Source organism: Xenopus laevis, chromosome 7S (assembly GCF_017654675.1).
Source record: "Xenopus laevis strain J_2021 chromosome 7S, Xenopus_laevis_v10.1, whole genome shotgun sequence".
Taxonomy (NCBI): Eukaryota; Metazoa; Chordata; class Amphibia; order Anura; family Pipidae; genus Xenopus; species Xenopus laevis.
The window spans coordinates 18,726,484-18,745,468 of NC_054384.1; the positions used below are offsets into that span (position 1 = coordinate 18,726,484).

An 18,985-nucleotide genomic window follows, 5' to 3' on the forward strand; every position below is an offset into this window, starting at 1 on the left:
CGAAACGCACCGATTGCCATTCCGCCAGAGATCTACATTCTAGCCGGCAGGAGGCAGTTCGGGGAGATTAGTTGCCCAGAAGAAGAGGAGATTTGTCACTGGGCAACTTTGAATCTGAGCGTGTATCTGCCCTTACTGGATTATTGTAATTGCATTAAAGCTCATAGAAAGCCAACTGTTGATTGGCTGCCATTATAAAAGTATGTTTACTTTATTATAATAGCAGTAGTCCAGTAAAAGCTTCTGCTGAACTGGTTGCTATGGGTTACTGGACCTTGACAAACTTCTGCCCAACTTCATTAGGATGCACCATAAATGGTGAGAACTATGGAAACGTAATGTTTAAGTTACTTGCTGGAAGAGTACCAACTGCACATTACTTCATCTTCTTTTCCAACACTTGGGTTAAAAAGGGAAGTTCACAAACAAATACATTTTCCGTTAGATGTGGACAATAAAATGTTATACAATCTGCAATTGTTCATCGCCATTTAATAACCCATTCTTCCTCTTTCCAATTTAAAATGTAATCTAGCAGCAGAGTTAAGATAGCCATACATGTACAGATTTCACCCTTGTATTGGACAAACGATCGGACGTCCCAATCTTCCGACCTGCCACTAACCATTCAGATTAAATAAAGTAGTAAAAGAACAAATCAGACAATATTCTGGCCGTGACAGCAATCGTACGAAATTTCTAGTGAAATTCTAGTGACAGACACCAATTGATATCGTTAGTTGACAGAAATCTTTTAATCTATCCCATCGACTAAACGACTGATCACCATAGTACGAAAATTGTCAGGACGATCCAGACACTATCTGAAAATCGCGTTAAAACTTCAATTCGTACGACTATTTCTTTGCATCTATGGCCAGCTTCAAGCTTTTGTTAACCTTTTTGGCATTTCGTTTCTCTTCTATTCATCTTCTTGTCATTTTCAGATAACAACCTGGTTGTTAGGGTCACTGATAGCCCTAGCAACCAGGCAGAAATTTAAATTCATACGCTGTGGAATGCCCGCACACACAAGATGAAAATTACAATGACTCAAAAACTCATTGCTCAATATAATTTTAAGGTGACAGTCACCTTTACCCTCTGGTCTGTGTGCTGAAAGTAGAGGTTTGTTATTGTGATGTCAGTGATTAGAACTAAATATAAATTTCATTGCAAAGAAAATTATATTTTTTTCTATATCGGATATGTTCATTATGTCCATTGTTAAGAAAACCTAGGCCTTAAAGAGAAAAATAATGTTTCATTTCAAGAACACCTTTACATAAAAGTTACTTTTCTACGAGTGTGCTTCACTGGATAGTCCAATATAGAAAAACAGTTTAAGCACTTAAATTTACCCCTTGGCTTTTATAAGGTAGTGGGCTCACACACACACACAACTCATGGGCACACACATACATGCCAAAGCTGATTAAAACAAGACAAATCTGTAGGCTTCTATTCTAACAAAGGCAAGCAGGTGCCCTAATAATACTTCTAGTGTCTGGAGTCGGCCACCGTGATACTAATTGCAAATCGTATCAGAATATCACACTCTACATAATACAAAAATGTAATTTAAAGGTGAACAACCCATTTAAAGGCAGCAATTATAATTGATACAATAATTGCTAATATTCAGACGCTCCTAAGAAATGTATCAACTTTTGTAGCAGTTCAGAATTTGCATTTGTCAGGAGGGGGCCCTTGATATTGCAAGAGGGGCCCTTATGGTTGTTGCCCCAGTGGACCTGACACCCCAGTCTAATGCTGGACTTTCAGATTCTTCACAACTAGAAGAGGCTTTTTAAATGCATGCACGTAGTTTTTAATAAAGGCTACAAATGAAAAGACCCCCACTATTTATGTATCAGATACCAATGAGACCAACTGCTAGTATTGCTAGGTATGTCACCTTTTTTTAGCAGCAGCACTGTTATTTTCCAGCAAGCCCTCCCTCTTGGTGCCTTCAGTGACATGCCCTGCCCCATCGATGATGGTGGGTTGGAGGAAGTTGGGAGTAGTAGTATACAATAGTGATATGTGGGCCAGCCCGATAATGGCGGGATGGGCAGGTTCGGGGCCGACCTCGCTGCCCTATTTCCAGGTCACAGGCAGGTTTGGGTTGACATCTTCCGACTGCTCTCCCCGACCCGCAACTACACACTGGTGGCTTCCAACTTCCAGTTTTATAGGCTCTCCCCTCCACTTTATGAGGTCATCGGCGGGACAGGTCTATAAAAGGAAGCCGGGTCAGGGCCGGGCACAGGTCGAGTTTTTCTCGACCCGCGCATAACTAGTATACATTTGATCAGGCATTTCTAGGCATACTGCACCTATAAACTTCTTAGGCACCTTGCCTAGTTATACAATCAGCACAGAGGAAGCAATGCCATGTTTGCATGAAATGGATAAATAAGGAGTTATGAATATTAGTGCAGGAGTCCCTAAGACACCTCTTGACAGATGGGTTTGCAGAACACACCTCAGGAACATGCAAATTCCAGTTTACTTGCCGGTGGAGATTATGACTCACTCCAGCACAAAGAACATGGCTCTGATGTACACATTGTCTAAAAATATATAGTTACTGGCCCTCAGAGCAACTGCTGCCTTTGGGGAGGGGGGGGGGGAAATACAGGATATTTCACATTATTAACGGATTTACAATAAAGCATTTTTCATCTGTTCACACAGCACTTACAAATATAGTTTTCTCTGGCAACAAATGACCTATTTTATGAGATATGATTTTATGTATCCGACAGTTCTGCAAAAACTCATGGATGACATTTGACCCCTGTTTAACTTACTTCCTGTTTACTAAAACCAGCTTATCTATTATCTGCCATGTATGTTGCATAACCTGATTTCAGTTTGGACGACTGCCCTTATGGCTACACAACAGCTTTTTTCATGAAATGTAGTAGTGCTTCTGAAGCAAACACACATAAAACACAAATAAAATTACATTTAAAGGGGTAGTTCAATTTTAACTTTCAGTATTTTATAGAAAGACTATTTCCAAGAATCTTTTCAACTGACCTTTTAATTTGTTCATTTTTTTTTATAAGTTTTGCATTATTTGCTTTCTTCTTCTGACTCTTTCCTTCAAATAGAAATGACCCCCATTTACAAAATAAATGTTCTGTAAGGCTACAAATTTATTGTTATTGCTACTTTTTATTATTCAGCTTTCTATTCAAGCTCTTACCTAATCAAATTGAAATATCTTATTCAAATCAGTGTTTTTTGAATAAAAAGCTAAATAACTTAAAGGGATCCTGTCAGCGGAAAACATGTTTTTTTCAAAACGCATCAGTTAATAGTGCTACTCCAGCAGAATTCTGCACTGACATCCATTTCTCAAAAGAGCAAACAGATTTTTTTATATTCAATTTTGAATTCTGACATGGGGCTAGACATTTTGTCAATTTCCCAGCTGCCCCATGTCATGTGACTTGTGCCTGCACTTTAGGAGAGAAATGCTTTCTGGCAGGCTGCTGTTTTTCCTTCTCAATGTAACTGAATGTGTCTCAGTGGGACATGGGTTTTTACTATTGAGTGTTGTTCATAAATCTACTAGGCAGCTGTTATCTTATGTTAGGGAGCTGCTATCTGGTTACCTTCCCATTGTTCTTTTGTTTGGCTGCTGGGGGGGGGAAGGGAGGGGGTGATATCACTCCAACTTGCAGTACAGCAGTAAAGAGTGATTGAAGTTTATCAGAGCACAAGTCACATGACTTGGGGCAGCTGGGAAATTGACAATATGTCTAGCCCCATGTCGGATTTCAAAATTGAATATAAAAAAATCTGTTTGCTTTTTTGAGAAATGGATTTCAGTGCAGAATTCTGCTGGAGTAGCACTATTAACTGATGTGTTTTAAAAAAAAAAAACATGTTTTCCGATGACAGTATCCCTTTAAAAACCACAAATGATAAAACATGAAAAACATTTGCAAATTGTCTCAGAATATCAATCTCTATATCATACTAACAGTAAATTTAAAAGATGGACAACCCCTATAAGTGCATACAAAAACCTTTGCCTTTTTGGTGGTACTGGTCCTATAATTAAAAATGGTGGGGTTTGAACCCTATTACTTCCCGTTGGGACACAAGCAAACAGGATATTTGCCTTTAAGAATCCCTGTGTACAGCTAGATAAGGCAATACAAAGGCAACCCATATTTTAGGATATTTAATGAGAAACTTAATAAAAACCTAGAATACCTGCATAGAATATCACTTTTATCACTATTCTGCATAGAATATCAATTAATAAAAACCCACCAATGTATTTATTTCTCCCACCCCATAAAATGTAAAGAACCAACTAAAAGGAGAAGACACAAATGGCATAGGGACTCATCTAAAGGAAGAACCATCACAATTGTATGGATACGTGCACTTAAAGTTCATGGAATGTTCCTGTGTGGAATAAATTGTATCCCCAAAATATGTTCAGTCTATATGGCTGCTAATGTAAGCCTTAGAATTGCATCTGCATATTATTAATAGGCCACCAAGGTAGTGAAAATAATAATAAATATATAAGTTTAGAGTCAGTCTGGCTACTGTAAGGTTCAATATTATTTCTTAGGAGCAGGTTCGGACTATGCCAGTGGGCCTGCCAACCCAGACCTTCATCCCTGCCCTGGGCGCTGCACCCTTATCTCCTCCCTGGCCCTGATTGTGGCCGCAACAAAATAAAATAAGGTATGGATGGATGACATGAAGAAAAAGAAGGTTCCTAATTAGGGATGCACCGAATCCACTATTTTGGATTCGGCCGAACCCCTGAATCCTTTGCGAAAGATTCAGCCGAATACCGAACCAAACCCTAATTTGCATATGCAAATTAGGGATGGGAAATTTTTTTTACTTCCTTGTTTTGTGACAAAAAGTAATTCGATTTCCCTCCCAACCCCTAATTTGCATATGCAAATTAGGATTCGCTTCGGCCAGAAGGATTTGGCTGAATCCTGCAGAAAAAGCCCGAATCCCGAACCGAATATGCATCCCAATTCCTAATATTATGGCTCGTTTATTTATACAGGTGCCGTTGCCAATAGCAACAAATCAGCAATTGGCACTGAACCGTCTACTGCAAGTGAGAAAATGAAAGCAAAGGTCTGATTGGTTGCTATGGGTAACCACACTGGGGCACTAACTCCTATGTTCATAAATCAGCCCCACTGTCTTCTCATAACCAAGATTGGGGGTGGGGGTTGAAATTGATCACATGACCAAAACAGGTTAGCCATATTGTTTTACGCCTGATCTAACTATAGCAGAGGCAAATTCTGACTTAATGAATATAAAGTGTAGGTGCTTTGCTTCCTTTCATATAGACAGAGCTAAACATCTTATAGTACAAGTAGCATTCTAAATGTGGGGTGTCTTCCATACTTGTTCCAATATATTTATATAAATACTTTTTTTTTTTTTAATTAAAAATATGTATCTTTAGCCATACAGAAGAAACCTGGGTAGCGGTTGTAGGTACTTACCCTTATTTCGTTCCGTCGGATCTCCACATCACATACAGAATGTCCCTGGTGGGCTCCACTGTAGTAACAGCAGAATTGGCATACAGCCACCTGTTCTGCCTCACAGTGGTACAGTCGATAGGCGTTGTGTTGGGGACAACTCCAGGCCCTGACGTCTTCTGCTTCCACCAAGAGGTGCCCACGAGCCGTGGAAGGCTGCTGTAGGTGGGTCTGCACGTGAGAATGGCAACAAGGGGCTTCACACCTTAAACAGATCTTCTGAGCAGGAAGAGGTGGCCCCCTCCTACAGAACACGCAGTGCAGTATGGAAGGTGCTCTATCCACATTTAGAGAATTGAACTTTTCTACAATGTTTGTGAGTTTCAGGTTCTTCTCAAGGGTGGGTTTCTGGTTGTAAGCTTGGTTGCACTCTGGGCACCTAACCATGACAGTCTCTTTAGCCCAGGCCTCGCTGATACATCCTCGGCAAAAATTGTGCTTACAAGGGAGTTGGACAGGTTCAATAAAAACATGCAGACAAATGGGACAAATAAGCTCCTCCTCAAAACAGTTTTTCCAATTTTCAGCCATTTTGTACCAGTATATATATTATATATCTGTATATAGATCTTATAAATGCAATGATTCAAAGATTGGAAGGGGGGGCACAATCAAATGCTTAAAAACAGGCCGACAGTTTGCTAAAATATATTCTCTTTGTATTTCCAAGTGATTTGCTAAGAAAATGTAGATGATCCACAATATATTAAAATCCCTTTTGGTACCATAGGCAGTTCATAGGGAATGCACCCCACGTATTCCAATGAAAATAGGAATTGTGGTTTTTCTAAAAGCCAAGGATTAGGCAGATTGTGAATGTTCCGAAAGGATAACTAAAACAAAATAAACCTCAAGGTAAAAATCGTAAGAAGTCACAGGCATGCAGGGAAATCTGCTTGAATATCGCAGGGCTTCAAAAAAAAAAATGCAAAAGGCTTCCTTGAAATTAACCAAGCAACCAAATTCTTGAGGTTGTTTCCATAGAGAGTGATCCTGGATGTTGCTGGAGAAGAGACAGTTCAGTCTGGCAGATCAAATTCCAGCCCGGAGCGAGAAAAGTCCTCCCACCGCTTCCTTGTTTCGCAAATAAGAGGAGAGAGGAAAAAAAAAACAGAATTAAAGCTGATCGAGAGGGGAACTAAATAATACAGAAAATGCCTTTCTTTACTGTCTCACCTAAAGATTAAAGGGGAAATAAACTAGGAATAAAAAAAAAAGAGAAAAGTGCTGGCTTGTGAAGCTATGTAGGGAAAGCCATGCCTTGATCAAACTGAAAAGGAATTTCTCAACTGCTAATCACTGCCCTCCCCCTCTTGTCTCTCCCCCTACGGACATGAAAGCCATTTCAGCCTTTACATTCAATCGGGGAGAGCAATGACAACTGGGGGCCAAGGTGGGAGATGCAGAAAAAAAAACAGAACACACTTGGCATCAAGGACTGGATTCTACGTTCAGTGATTCAGCTGCAATTCTCAGTCACTGCCCCAACCCAGCAATCAACAAAAATATAGATCTGCGCTGTATTTATTGCCCCAGTTCCCTGACGAGCTTTTATACATAGAGAGAAAACGGATTCGGCTCAATGGAGAGAAACTTCAGATCCTGCAGACTTTTTGGCATTATGATCTAGTCAAAAACATACCAATGCTCCCCTCAGCCATCTTGGTTTGTTATTTTATCTGTTTTAATTCAAAATAAAAATAAAATAAAAAATCTTCCCCATTCTATCAGGACTGTGTTAAAGGGACAAGAGCCAATTTGCAGTATCAATGTGTTTTAGTTCTTTAAATTCCTGAAGTCACCTTCCCCATAGCAAAACTACCTTTTCAGCCCAGCATGGCAGCAAAGAGAGGACTGAATATAAGCCACAAGAGCTTCCTATAGGTGTATATAATATAGATAGAATGGCAATGGTGTACAAGCACAATGTCTTGTTCTACAGCACTAGGACCCATCAGCAGCACTTGCATACAAGCTGTACATTCTATTATAGCCGGTTAGGGAATCGCAGCAATAATAATAACGCGCAGTCCCTGTATGGATCAGACAAACTAGACTATTTCTTTAGATAATCAGGCCTTGTTATAAAGTGTTCTTCTAAGGGGGGAGGGGATTCTCTTTAAACTCTCCTGCTCTTTAAATGGCCCAGTCCATAATGAGCTAGAGAGCCCTGTCTGCCTCCCCTGATCACAGCCCTTGCATTAAATCCACCTCTGTCGCTCTCCAAGGCCAAAGGGTACATCAGAATCACGGAAACCTTCCGAAGCTTCAGACGCATTCGTTTTCCTGCTCCCCGGCTGCTGGGTGTCCGGGCTCGGGTCAGTACATTCAGAGGAAGGGAGTGCTGGAACCCGTGTCTCCGCCTCTGCCTGTCCGTACTGAGCCGATCTCCTTCCCAGCCCGACTCCCAGCTGGCTCATCCTCTGCCTGCGTCACTTCTTTCTTTCTCCTCTTTATGCGATCACTTACCAGAAGCCGCGGCCGCCTATAACAGTTGAACAGCGCCCCCTGTCTTTACTTTCATTTCCAGCGAACCTGCAGCGTGCGCATCAACCTCTGGCGTCTCCCTCCCCTCCCCCGTCACACTTAACCCTTTAATGTGACATCCGCTTCACATCTCTGCCTGCCACTCAGATGACTCGGAGCTACATGTGTGTGAGTCAGCCTGCACATGATACTGATACCGAGTACAGCTACAGATATCTGTAAGTGGCTTATTGCATGTGCTCTGTTGAGTTAGTGTGTGGTTCCATCCAGGGTGGCTTTTCTGTTAATGTTTATTATGTTGTAGATAGGGTTGCCACCTCGCCGGTGAAAAAGATGGTTGATCCCAATGTTATTAAAGGAGAACTAAACCCCTTCGGCGCTAAAATCCCTCCTCCTCCCCTGTGTTGTCCCTCTCCTCCCCTCTGGCCTACCTCCCCCCCCCCCCGCAAATGCCCCTAAATTGCTACTTACCCCTCGGCGCAGGTCCTGTCCATGGAGTTCACAGGTGTCATCTTCTCCCATGCGGTCTTCTTCCTGGATTGCCTGGCGTTTGGCGGTGCATGGGCAGTAGGAGTATTTGCCGGTTCAGCTCTACTGTGCATGAAGTTTTCAGATTTCTTTTTTCGGAAACGTTGTGACTTTCGGCACATGCACAGTAAAGCTATATACGAAAAAATTTCCTGGGCCCCCTGGGCTGCGCCCACCACAAGCCCCACCTAAAGGTCACCCTCCCCACCCCACAGGTCCACCCCCCACCCTACACTAAAAAAAAACATTGGTGGCTATGGTTCCCACATGTTAATAAAAAAATATTGGTGGTCAGGGCCCCGCCAAACATTTGTGGTCATTGGTGGCTAGGACCCCACATGGGGAAAAACATTGGTGGCCAGCCCCCCCCCACGTTATAAGAAAATTGGTGGCCAGGGCCCCCCTTAAGCGTCCATGTAAAAAAACTTGCCTCCCCCCAGAAGTTTAAAAAAAATTTGGTGCCCAGGGCCCCACCACACAAGAGGGACCACAAAGGGTTACCTTTAGGGGGGCTCTGCCATGTTACACTTACTTCATTAGCGTGGCCCACCTGCTGTAAGTGAGCTGCCAACTACAGAAGGGAGGAGGGGAGCACAGGTGGCTGCATCTTCTTCCAATGACAGCAATTTTCTTCCCTTATTGGTCACAGAATTTCAAGTCCTGGTAAAACTGCATGGTGATTGGATGAGCTGGAGGAGAAGTTCAAACCTCAGCTATCCAATCCCTGAGCAGCTCAAACGGGACTTAAACTCAGTGACCAATAAGGGGAAGTATTGGACAGAAGATACCTCACCTCCCCTTGTGTTCCCGCCCTGCCTTCCCGAAGTCAGCAGCTCTCAGAAAACAGGGGGGCCCGACTAATCAAGAAAGTGCGGAGTGGCTGGGCCCCCCTTACCCTCGGGGCCCCCTACAACTCTCCCCTCTGTCCCCCCCTGATGGCTGCCCTGCCTAGAAGTATGCATGGAGGAAGCAAGCAGTAGCAGGTAATGCACACATTTTGGTATGCACCTACAGGCCTTTGACGCTATATTCAATAACTGGGTTTATTAGAAAGACAGCAGAATGTGTGGCTGTATAGAATATAGAGTGATAAAGAAGAAGATTTTTTTTAGATCACAGCAGATCTCTATGAAAGCAGAGATATGTTATAGCATCACAGTCACTTTAGATTTTAACTTTCCTTTTCCATGAAAAGATCTGAACCACTGTGTAACTCATTAACCCAAGCAGTGCTTGTATCTTTCTACTGTGGTTAATATTAAATAAACGTAAAACAAATTGTACTTGTGCGCGAGACTGCAGTAAACCACTGTATTAGGATAGAAAAAATATATATTCTTCTGAAAGAGAGTGTTGTCACAGTAAAGCTGATCATATACTGTCAGATGTGCTTGTGTGCCAAGGTCAACAAGTGAGCAGATTTGGGCCCAAATTGACCACAGATACAGTGGGCCAAATAGGGCTGATCTGATCGTTGACCATGGGGATAGCGATAAGATCATACAGAGGACTACTGCTGGATAATGACCACATCAACCACCAATGTTGTCCACATTTCGCAGGACAATAAAACCTGTCTCATGAATATCTGAATATCAATCATACAGGCCCACACACCAATTTTTGAAACCCGACCTGGACCCACAACCTACATTCTTCCCCGCTTGGACCCGCTACCCAACCCGCAAGTGCCTTAAGACCCGCTGACCATCAAGAAACTGGAACTGCTGTCATTGTAAACCGGAAGTGACATTAGAAGTAGGCGTGATCAGAATTTTTTTTAAAACAAACGTAAAGGAGTAAAAGTCGCTATTGAGAAGACCCGCAACCCGACCTGCTACCTGCAGAACCACCAACCTGCATCTATACCCGCACCCGAATGTTCTACAAGTACTCGCTTTTTTGCAGGTAACCCATGGGTACCCGACCTGCTGCAAGACTCTACCAAACACTAGCCAATAAGCTTGCTGATGCAATCTGAAAGGCCAACAGTTGGATTATACAGAGGGGCAAATACAAGAGTCCTCTGCACTCAACCCATTAACGATATATTTAAATATACTGATAATGGATTGAGTGCAGAGGACTTTTGTATTTGTCTATATGTATTTTGTGGTCTCAGCTTCATTGCACCCCTGCCTAATGGTTTTAAAAATTAGTGGTGAGCACAACTTTCCCTTGTTTGTTATAATTATACAGAGGGGCCCATCAGATGAGGACCACATAAACAACCTCATCACATAGCAAAAACAAAGCATATAGTAGTAGCAGACACTGGAATATTCAAGGAATTTTCCTTTTATATATGGATGGGAAGTAACTGCAGGTGGTTGGTGCCCTTTTGACCGCCATGGTTCTCCCTGGGAGCGTCATGGCAGCAAGTATGCCACAGGCCTTAGGCTAATGCCACATGGGACACTTTGCTAGTTATGGGAAATTTTGGCTCCCCATGGGTGACAAAGCTCCGAAAAAACCTAACCTTTGCAGTGCAATGCCCCTAATCGCCCCCTATTTAAGAGGTTGTTCACCTAAATTAGCTTTGTATCATGTTGTATATGTTTTTTGTTCTGCAGCTCTTTTGTTCTGTTTCTGTTCAGGCTTGGAATTTTAGTTGTTATCTAATGGGGATGTTTGGTGTTAATTAGGCTAACGACCATACAGCAATTTTGAAACCAAAATATAAGATGAATAGTAGAGGGCCTTGGAAAGAAAACTAAGAATTATGAATATAGGAATGTTGTTTAGTTGCCAGAGTCAGTGACCCAGGTAGCATTTTCTGCTGCAGGCTAGAAGCCAGAACAGGAAGGCTAAGAATGAAAGAAAAACATGCAAAATAAATAATGAAGGAGAAAAGCAATACTTTTACAAAGCTTTAGGCATGTTTTCTAGTTGTATAGGAAACTAGACAGCACTTACCCTGCAGTCGCCACTGCCCCCTCTCCATTTCCCGATTGGCAACTATAGAGTTAGAGGCAACAGAAGTATGTACATGGGCTCAGCTCCCCTCCACTGATTTTTCAGACTACCCCTATTTCTGGCCCTGTTGCAGCCGCTTGCTTTATACAGTTATGGATCCCCCCTCCTGCTGCTGCAAGCTATCAAAGGCTGCAGTGCACTAGTTTTCACCGAACTTGTGTATAAATAGGGAATAATATACCACCTATTGTAAAATAGAAGAAAATTAGAAGTCACCAAGGTGTTCCATGCAGTGCTTATTTACAGAGGTGATCGAACTCCGATATGATGTATCCTCATATTTTAGATGGGGGTACATTAATACCCAAGTTTAATGAGTCGTGTGACACGTTATATCACTAGGTATATATAACTGATTCTAACTAATGACATCACTAAACACTATTGATATAGTAAATTAAGTACACCCTATTGTAAAATGTAAGGATATTATACGTCACAGAGGTGTTTCATGACCATATGAAAGCACAAGACTGACAGCTTAGTGCTTTTATACATACATTTCCAAGGTGACTTCCAATATCCTTATAGTTTTCAAAAAGGGGTACTTAAATTATTATAATATTCAAGTTTCAGTGAGTCATGTGACATAAATGACTTCACCAAGCTCCAATTATGCTGATGACATCACTAAGCAATGTTTATATAGTGAATAATGTACTCCCTGTTATAAAATACAGGAGTATTATAAGTCACTGAGGAGATCCATGACCATATAAAACCACAAAGCCGATGGTGACTTCTACTTATATGTTACAACAGGGGGTTCATTATATAATATACAAGTTTAATTGAGTAATATGACAGCAATTACATGACTAAGCACCGATTTTAACTTCTGACACCACCAATATCTGTTTATATAGTGAATAAAGTACCCCCTATTGTAAAATATAAGGATATTATAAGTCACAAAGGAGTTCCATGGCCATATAAAAGCACGAGGCCGAAGACAGAGTGCTTTTATACAGGTCATGGAACTCTGAGGTTACTTCTAATATCTAAATATTTTCCAACAAGGGGTACATTATTTATTATAATACACAAGTTTTACTGAGTAATGTGACAAAAATAGCATCACTAGTCACATTTTATAAATAAATAATTTACAGGATATTCATGGCTTTTGTGTATTATAAGGATTTAATTTACAGGATAAATCAGGGCTGAGACTGCAAACAATTAAGTCATGAGAAAGCATATTAAATATCCAGCATGTTGAGCAACCTTAGGTCTGTAATGCACTCTATACTGCACATTATTCAATTGAGTAAGCTATAAGGCAGAGTGTAGCCCATAATAAATATTTCTCTGTGTGTGGTCAGAACCAGACCTTCTCAGCTAATACTTTTTATGACAAGAAGACTCCTATAAATACTTCTGAAGCTCTGGCTAAAAATATACTTGCTGTTGGTTTAGTGAGATGATTGCTCCTGAATTGCACCAAATCAATATATATATATATATATATATATATATATATATATATATATATGTTTTTTTTTAAATTTATTTACTTTTTTTTAAAATCATGGAGCAGAATGAGAAAACTTTGTAAAATGATTTACATAAAAAAAGTAAAATAAATAAACATAAATAGCATATTTAGAAGTTTTCTTTCATATATGCATTTTTTTAACACCAAATTCTAATTTACATAACTGTTTAGCACACAACTCTGACTGACATAATCCAGTTTACTCAATGGAGGGAGGTCGGAGGCAGCGGCAATAGCAGGTTTAGGTCAGCGGGGTCCACAAGTGACGGGTTTTTTCCCAGGGTCCCACTGGCCCAGTCGGACCCTGATGGTTCACAGTCAAAAACCAGCAAACAGTAGTACCAAAGGCTTGAGCTAAATTTTGAGGGTTCAGAGTCAGCTTGGGCAAAGCAGACTATTTATTTTAAAACTTGACACCAAAGTGAAGTCAGCAGGTTCAATGATGTCACTGACATGACATTTTTACTGTGCATTATTACAAAAATGTTAGGTGGCATTAAAAAAAGTCTGCAATATACTACCACATGTAATAATGCAAATTGTAACAATGACAAACCGTTTGTAGCAAGGAATCATTGAGCTCTGTATGTTAAAGGGATGCTGTCATGATTTTTATGATGCATTTTTTATTTCTAAATTACACTGTTTACACTGCAAATAATTCACTCTACAATCTACAATATAAAATGTCATTCCTGAATCAGCAAGTGTATTCCCTTGATTGACACGGCGATCGGCCAATTGCAGTGTTATAGCCCTGCCCCCTGATGTCACAGCCACTCCCACCTACGTCATGACTCGCCCACTGAGCACCGCAGAGCCAGAATAATAGGTTAAAAAAGTCAAAATTTATTACAAATCCATTAAAAATTACAGCAGCATATCTCCTGTAGGGGCTGTCCGCTTAAGGAGATATGCTGCTGTAATTTTTAATGGATTTGTAACAAATTTTGACTTTTTTAAACTATTATTCTGGCTTTACGGTGCTCCGTTCCTCTACATTGATTCTGCCTTGGATTGCCGTTTGGGATAGCGGTGTGGACGTTGCAGCACGCAGAAGCCTGTGTACCGGTAAGTGCTCCCACTATCACATTGTTGCTGGACTGATAAATGCCAATGACCTATTTTAAATCTCAGTCCAGACTTAGGGTGGAATCTGAGAAAGTATACATTTTCATGCCAAAATCCATCCTGTCCGTGAACAATGGTTTCAGGGCAGAAAAAGAGGATCCTGTAAAAAAAAAAAAAGCAGCTGAGAAAATAACTCGTGACATGGCCCTGAGATTTGTTCTGGCATATCAGCTCCTACACATGAAAATGCACATTCTGCCATATCAGCATGTAAAATAGGTGTGTGTATGTGTTTTTTTACAATAGGCACATTACCATGTTTTTTATAGTAATGTTTATTTGTTTATTTTTACGCTACATTGGAACTTTATAATAACGCAGTGTATTCTTACTGAAGGTTTTGGGTTTTTTTCTTTGATCCCTTCCACTTTATGAACATGTAATGAAATAGATAGCCCTATGTAGCTCATAATGCTTTTATCATGCTTTTACTATATTTACACCTCCGATAAATGGATTCCCTCCTAATTACACTTTGCACTTTGTGGAAAACAGGATAAAGGATTCCTATTCTTTTGTGATAATAAGATTACAAATAAGATTACAAATATGCGGTTTTAGAGCATGAACTAGAGTGCATTTGTGTTGTGGTATTCTACTAATCCATTATCAGTTCTGTACACTATATCAATCTTTTTCTTATACCTTTTATCAGCAATTATCTGGGTAATGACTGTGTTTGTATTCAGCATTAGTAAAATAAATACCGGAACAAGGAGCATATTTGAACCAGCACTCCTTGCCCTCTGTACTTCCTGTCATTTAAATGAATAGTGTTGGACTGGGGTGTCCAAGGCCCACTGGGGCTGCCAACTCAGTTGTCAGTCCCCCTTGCCCCAATCACAGCTTCCCTGGTGCCAGTTGCACCCCCTGCCCATCCCTCCCTGTTTACCTTTTCACCTTTTGCAGCCGCAATGAGAGGAGCAAGGAAGCATCCACAGTTCCCAGTGGGGATCGGGTCTGGGTTGGTGGGGCCCACACATATAACTAGCGTGAGGTCATCCCTGTCTTTAAAAGGCCCCATTGCAGTCTATGTCTGACAGGGCTCTCTAACTGGGGTGTCTGAATGAGTTTGGCATATATATGGGATATGGAATATATTTCTCCATAAATTTGATTTTTTTTTTTTACTATAGGTCTTTATGTGGGGTTTCTAAGAGCCTGCAAATCAGTCTTTACAGATCAGAAGTGGAGGGTTGTTTTGATATCATACAAAGGCAGATAAGCCAACTTGCACTACATCAAGACTTGATATCTGCCCGTGTATTGGATTCTATGCACTCACTGGAAAACATTGGCGTAGACCAGGGGTCCCCAACCTTTTTCCCCCCGTGAGCCACATTCAATTGTAAAAAGAGTTAGGGAGCAACACAAGCAGGAAAAATGTTCCTGTGAGGTGCCAGATAAGGGCTATGATTGGCTATTGGTAGCCCCTATGTGGACTTGCAACCTACATGAGGCTCTATTTGGAAGTACACCTGTTTTTTATGCAACCAGAACTTGCCTCTAAGTCAGGAATTCAAATATAAGCACCTGCTTTGAGGCCACTGTGAGCACCATTGAAGGGTTTGGGGAGCAACATGTTGCTCACGAACCACTGGTTGGGAATCACTGGTATAGACTAAACATGTCTTATGGAAGCTTACAAGACACCAAACCATTAGTGTACAGGTCACAACTACCACATACGTGCATCCCTATGGCATCATATACATCTGTAGCTGTCAAGCATCAAGGAGTTTTTGAAAACATGGTAGAGCAAACCCCAGGGTTTAGGTAACTATTTCCCCTTTCATCAGAGATCCAGCACAAAAATATGGGAACACTAAGGGGCAAATTCAGCGCCGAACGCTAGCGTTACTTCGCTAACGTTTGTCATTTTCGTTACTGCGCAAATTCACTAACGAACGCTGGCGTAGTTTCACTAGTGTTACTTCGCACCCTTACGCCTGGCGAAGTTTCGCTAGCGACGTAACTACGCAAATTCACTAACTTGCGCAGTGTACTGAACGCTACCTTTTATGCTAGACTTCCTTCGCCACCTCAGACCTGGCGAAGCGCAATAGAGTATATAGGGATTGTTTCAAAAAAAGTCAAAATTTTTTCTAAGTCCCAAAAAACGCTGGCGTGTTTTCTACATTATGGGTGATAGGCTGAAAAAGATCGAAAAATTTTTTGGGGCTCCCCTCCTTCCCCCCTACATTTCCTGACTCATGGCAACTTACCTAGACAGTGGGCACATGTGTAGGACAAAATAAATTTTTTATTTGATGATTTGAAGGTTTTCTAGGCATTTGTAGTGCTGATACGTATTCCTCCATTGAAATTTGAATTTGGCGCCGTATGCAAATTAGCCTTTGCTAGCGTAACTTCGCTTTACATAGCGAATCAACGCTAGCGCAACTTCGCAACCTACCCCTGAGCGCAACTTCGGATTTTAGTGAATTTGCGGAGCGCTGGCGAAACTACGCCTGGCGAAGTGTGGCGAAGTTGCGCCTGGCGCAACTTCGAATCTTAGTGAATTTGCCCCTAAACCTGCACACAGGCAGATTTGTGAAAGTGGAACATACTGAAACCGAGCATTTGTAGCATCATCGTTTTTCCATATATTGGTGGGAACCAGTTTCTTCACATATGTGCACCTTGTATTTTTATAGTATGGACTCATTAAGCCATTAACCACATCACAGCAAGCCTATAGCTTATAGAACATTAATGACTTCGGCAGTAAGGACTTTGCATTTAGCCCTAGCTACAATTCGCTTTCCATGGAAACAAACACCTCTCAGACAATTATGCTGAGGAGAGAAGTGTGCAGGCTCAATTAATTATACTGTACATCCCCTAAAAATAAAAAAAAAACATCCCATAATTTTTGTGTGAGTTTAACGACCCAGAAATGCGAAAAAGACAATGCAAAAAATGTGCACCATCTAAGCAGATTTTCTTTTATGTCAACAGCAAGAAGCAGCACCAGAAATATGGCTCAATATTCCAATGTGTATGCCCCAGTGACTGTGAAATGTACCGTGTTAATTTATAAATGGGGGGAGGGACGCCCAAAATTGTTCTAATTCCCTCAATGACAAATTGGCTGCTAATGCCTAGCACAGGGACATACAGGCAGCCTCTGTAGGGGAGCACTAGCTGTCTTACATAACCCAGCTAATATATGCACCTCTTACCAGCAGGGAAAGGTAATTGTTGTGCTTTATAATGGTAAAGCACAGAGCTTGCACACACCTCACATCAAGCTCCCCTTTTTTTTTTTTAAATCTCTGTTTGGTCATTGATTTTTAGCTATAGAGTTTCATATACTGAACCACTATACCATGACTGACCTCTCCCGTTACTCCCTCAATAAGCTTGTTATTTTGTTTTGTTGTTTTTTACTTGCCAGCTTAAAATTTCTATAAATATACTGTACTTCTATAAATTAAATCAATGCATTTTGAGAATCCCAGTACATTTTTTATTTTAATACTGGGCAAAGGTAGCACAAAAGATAGATCAGAGAAGGAGAAATAAAACGGATGGATGATCCAAATAGGGGATCCTATCCATAGTATTCATAGGATACATGATTAACAGGAACAAATATATAAAAAAGACAAATAAAAGACATTTTTCAAGAAATTGAGACATTTTACCCCTTAAAGGGGAAGTAAAGACTAAAATTGAATAAGGCTATAAATGCTGTCTTTTGTATACTAAACATTAAATATGAACTTACTGCACAACAAGACTAATCAAACAAATGATATATTCTTTCAAAGTTGGCCACAGGGGGTCACCATCTTGTAACTTTGTTAAACATCTTTGCAAGACCAAGACTGTGCACATGCTCAGTGTGGTCTTGGCTGCTTAGCACATGACAAATAATATCTGCCAGAAGCTGATACAGCAAGACTGATTAATAATCAAATTTTATTACTTTTGTATTACTTTGCTTGTTTCCAACTTGACGCACCGTTTTGTCGCCCAGCGCAGGACCAGCGTAGCGTTGCTATTTAAGTAATCTGGTTGCTAGGGTCCAAATTACCCTAGCAACCATTCACTGATTTGAATAAGAGACTGGAATATGAGGGAGAACCTGATTAGAAAGACGAGTAATAAAAAATAGCAATAACAGAACATTTCTGGCTTTACAGAGCACTTGTTTTTAGATGGGGTCGGTGACCCCCTCCATTTAAAAACTGGAAAGAATCAGAAGAAAATAAAAAACCATAAAAAAAACCATAAAAAATAAATAATGAAGACCAATTGAAAATTTGCTTAGAATTGGCCATTCTATAACATACCTTTAATGGGGTGGTTCACCTTTAAAGTAACTTTTATTATGTTATAGAACGACCAATTCTAAGCAACTTTTCAATTGGTTTTCATTATTTCTTTTTTTATAGTTATTTGTCTTTTTCTTCTGATTCTTTGCAGCTTTCAAATAGGCGTCGCTGTCTCCTTCTAAAAAAACAAATGCTCTGTAAGGCTACAAATGTATTGTTATTGTTACTATTTATTGCTGAGCCTTCTATTCAGACTCTCTCCTATTCATATTCCAGTCTCTTATTCAAATAAATGCATGGTTGCTAGGGTAATTTGGGCCATAGTTACCAGATTGCTTAAAATGCAAATTGAAGAGCTGCTGAAGAAAAAGCTAAATAACTCAAAAACCTTCAATAGTAAAAAATTAAAACAAATTGCAAATTATCTCAGAATATCACTCTCTATATCATACAAAAAGTTATTTCAAAGGTGAACAACTCCTTTAATAATAATAAAAATAATTATATAAAATATTTAGAAAATATTT

At 40.4% G+C, this 18,985-nt stretch overlaps 1 protein-coding gene and 1 long non-coding RNA gene across 3 annotated transcripts in view; one reads left to right on the forward strand and one right to left on the reverse strand.

The window, feature by feature from the left end:
- The window catches only part of LOC108697420 (E3 ubiquitin-protein ligase TRIM8), a 63,061-nt gene extending 55,082 nt beyond the window's left edge, over window positions 1–7,979 (reverse strand). The window contains exons 1-2 of one of the 2 annotated variants that reach the window (XM_018227443.2): window positions 7,767–7,979; window positions 5,517–6,625 (exon numbers count right to left, since the gene is read on the reverse strand). In XM_018227443.2, coding sequence (XP_018082932.1) covers window positions 5,517–6,086 — 570 coding nt within the window. In that variant the 5' untranslated portion in view covers window positions 6,087–6,625; window positions 7,767–7,979. Of the gene's footprint in view, window positions 1–5,516; window positions 6,630–7,766 lie in introns of both variants that reach the window. The other variant, XM_018227442.2, reaches the window with a different exon arrangement.
- A 137-nt stretch (window positions 7,980–8,116) lies between these two features.
- The window catches only part of LOC108697421, a 37,973-nt gene continuing 27,104 nt past the window's right edge, over window positions 8,117–18,985 (forward strand). Inside the window, exon 1 of the long non-coding RNA XR_001932426.2 lies at window positions 8,117–8,260. This is a non-coding gene — a long non-coding RNA (uncharacterized LOC108697421). The remainder of the gene's footprint in view (window positions 8,261–18,985) is intronic.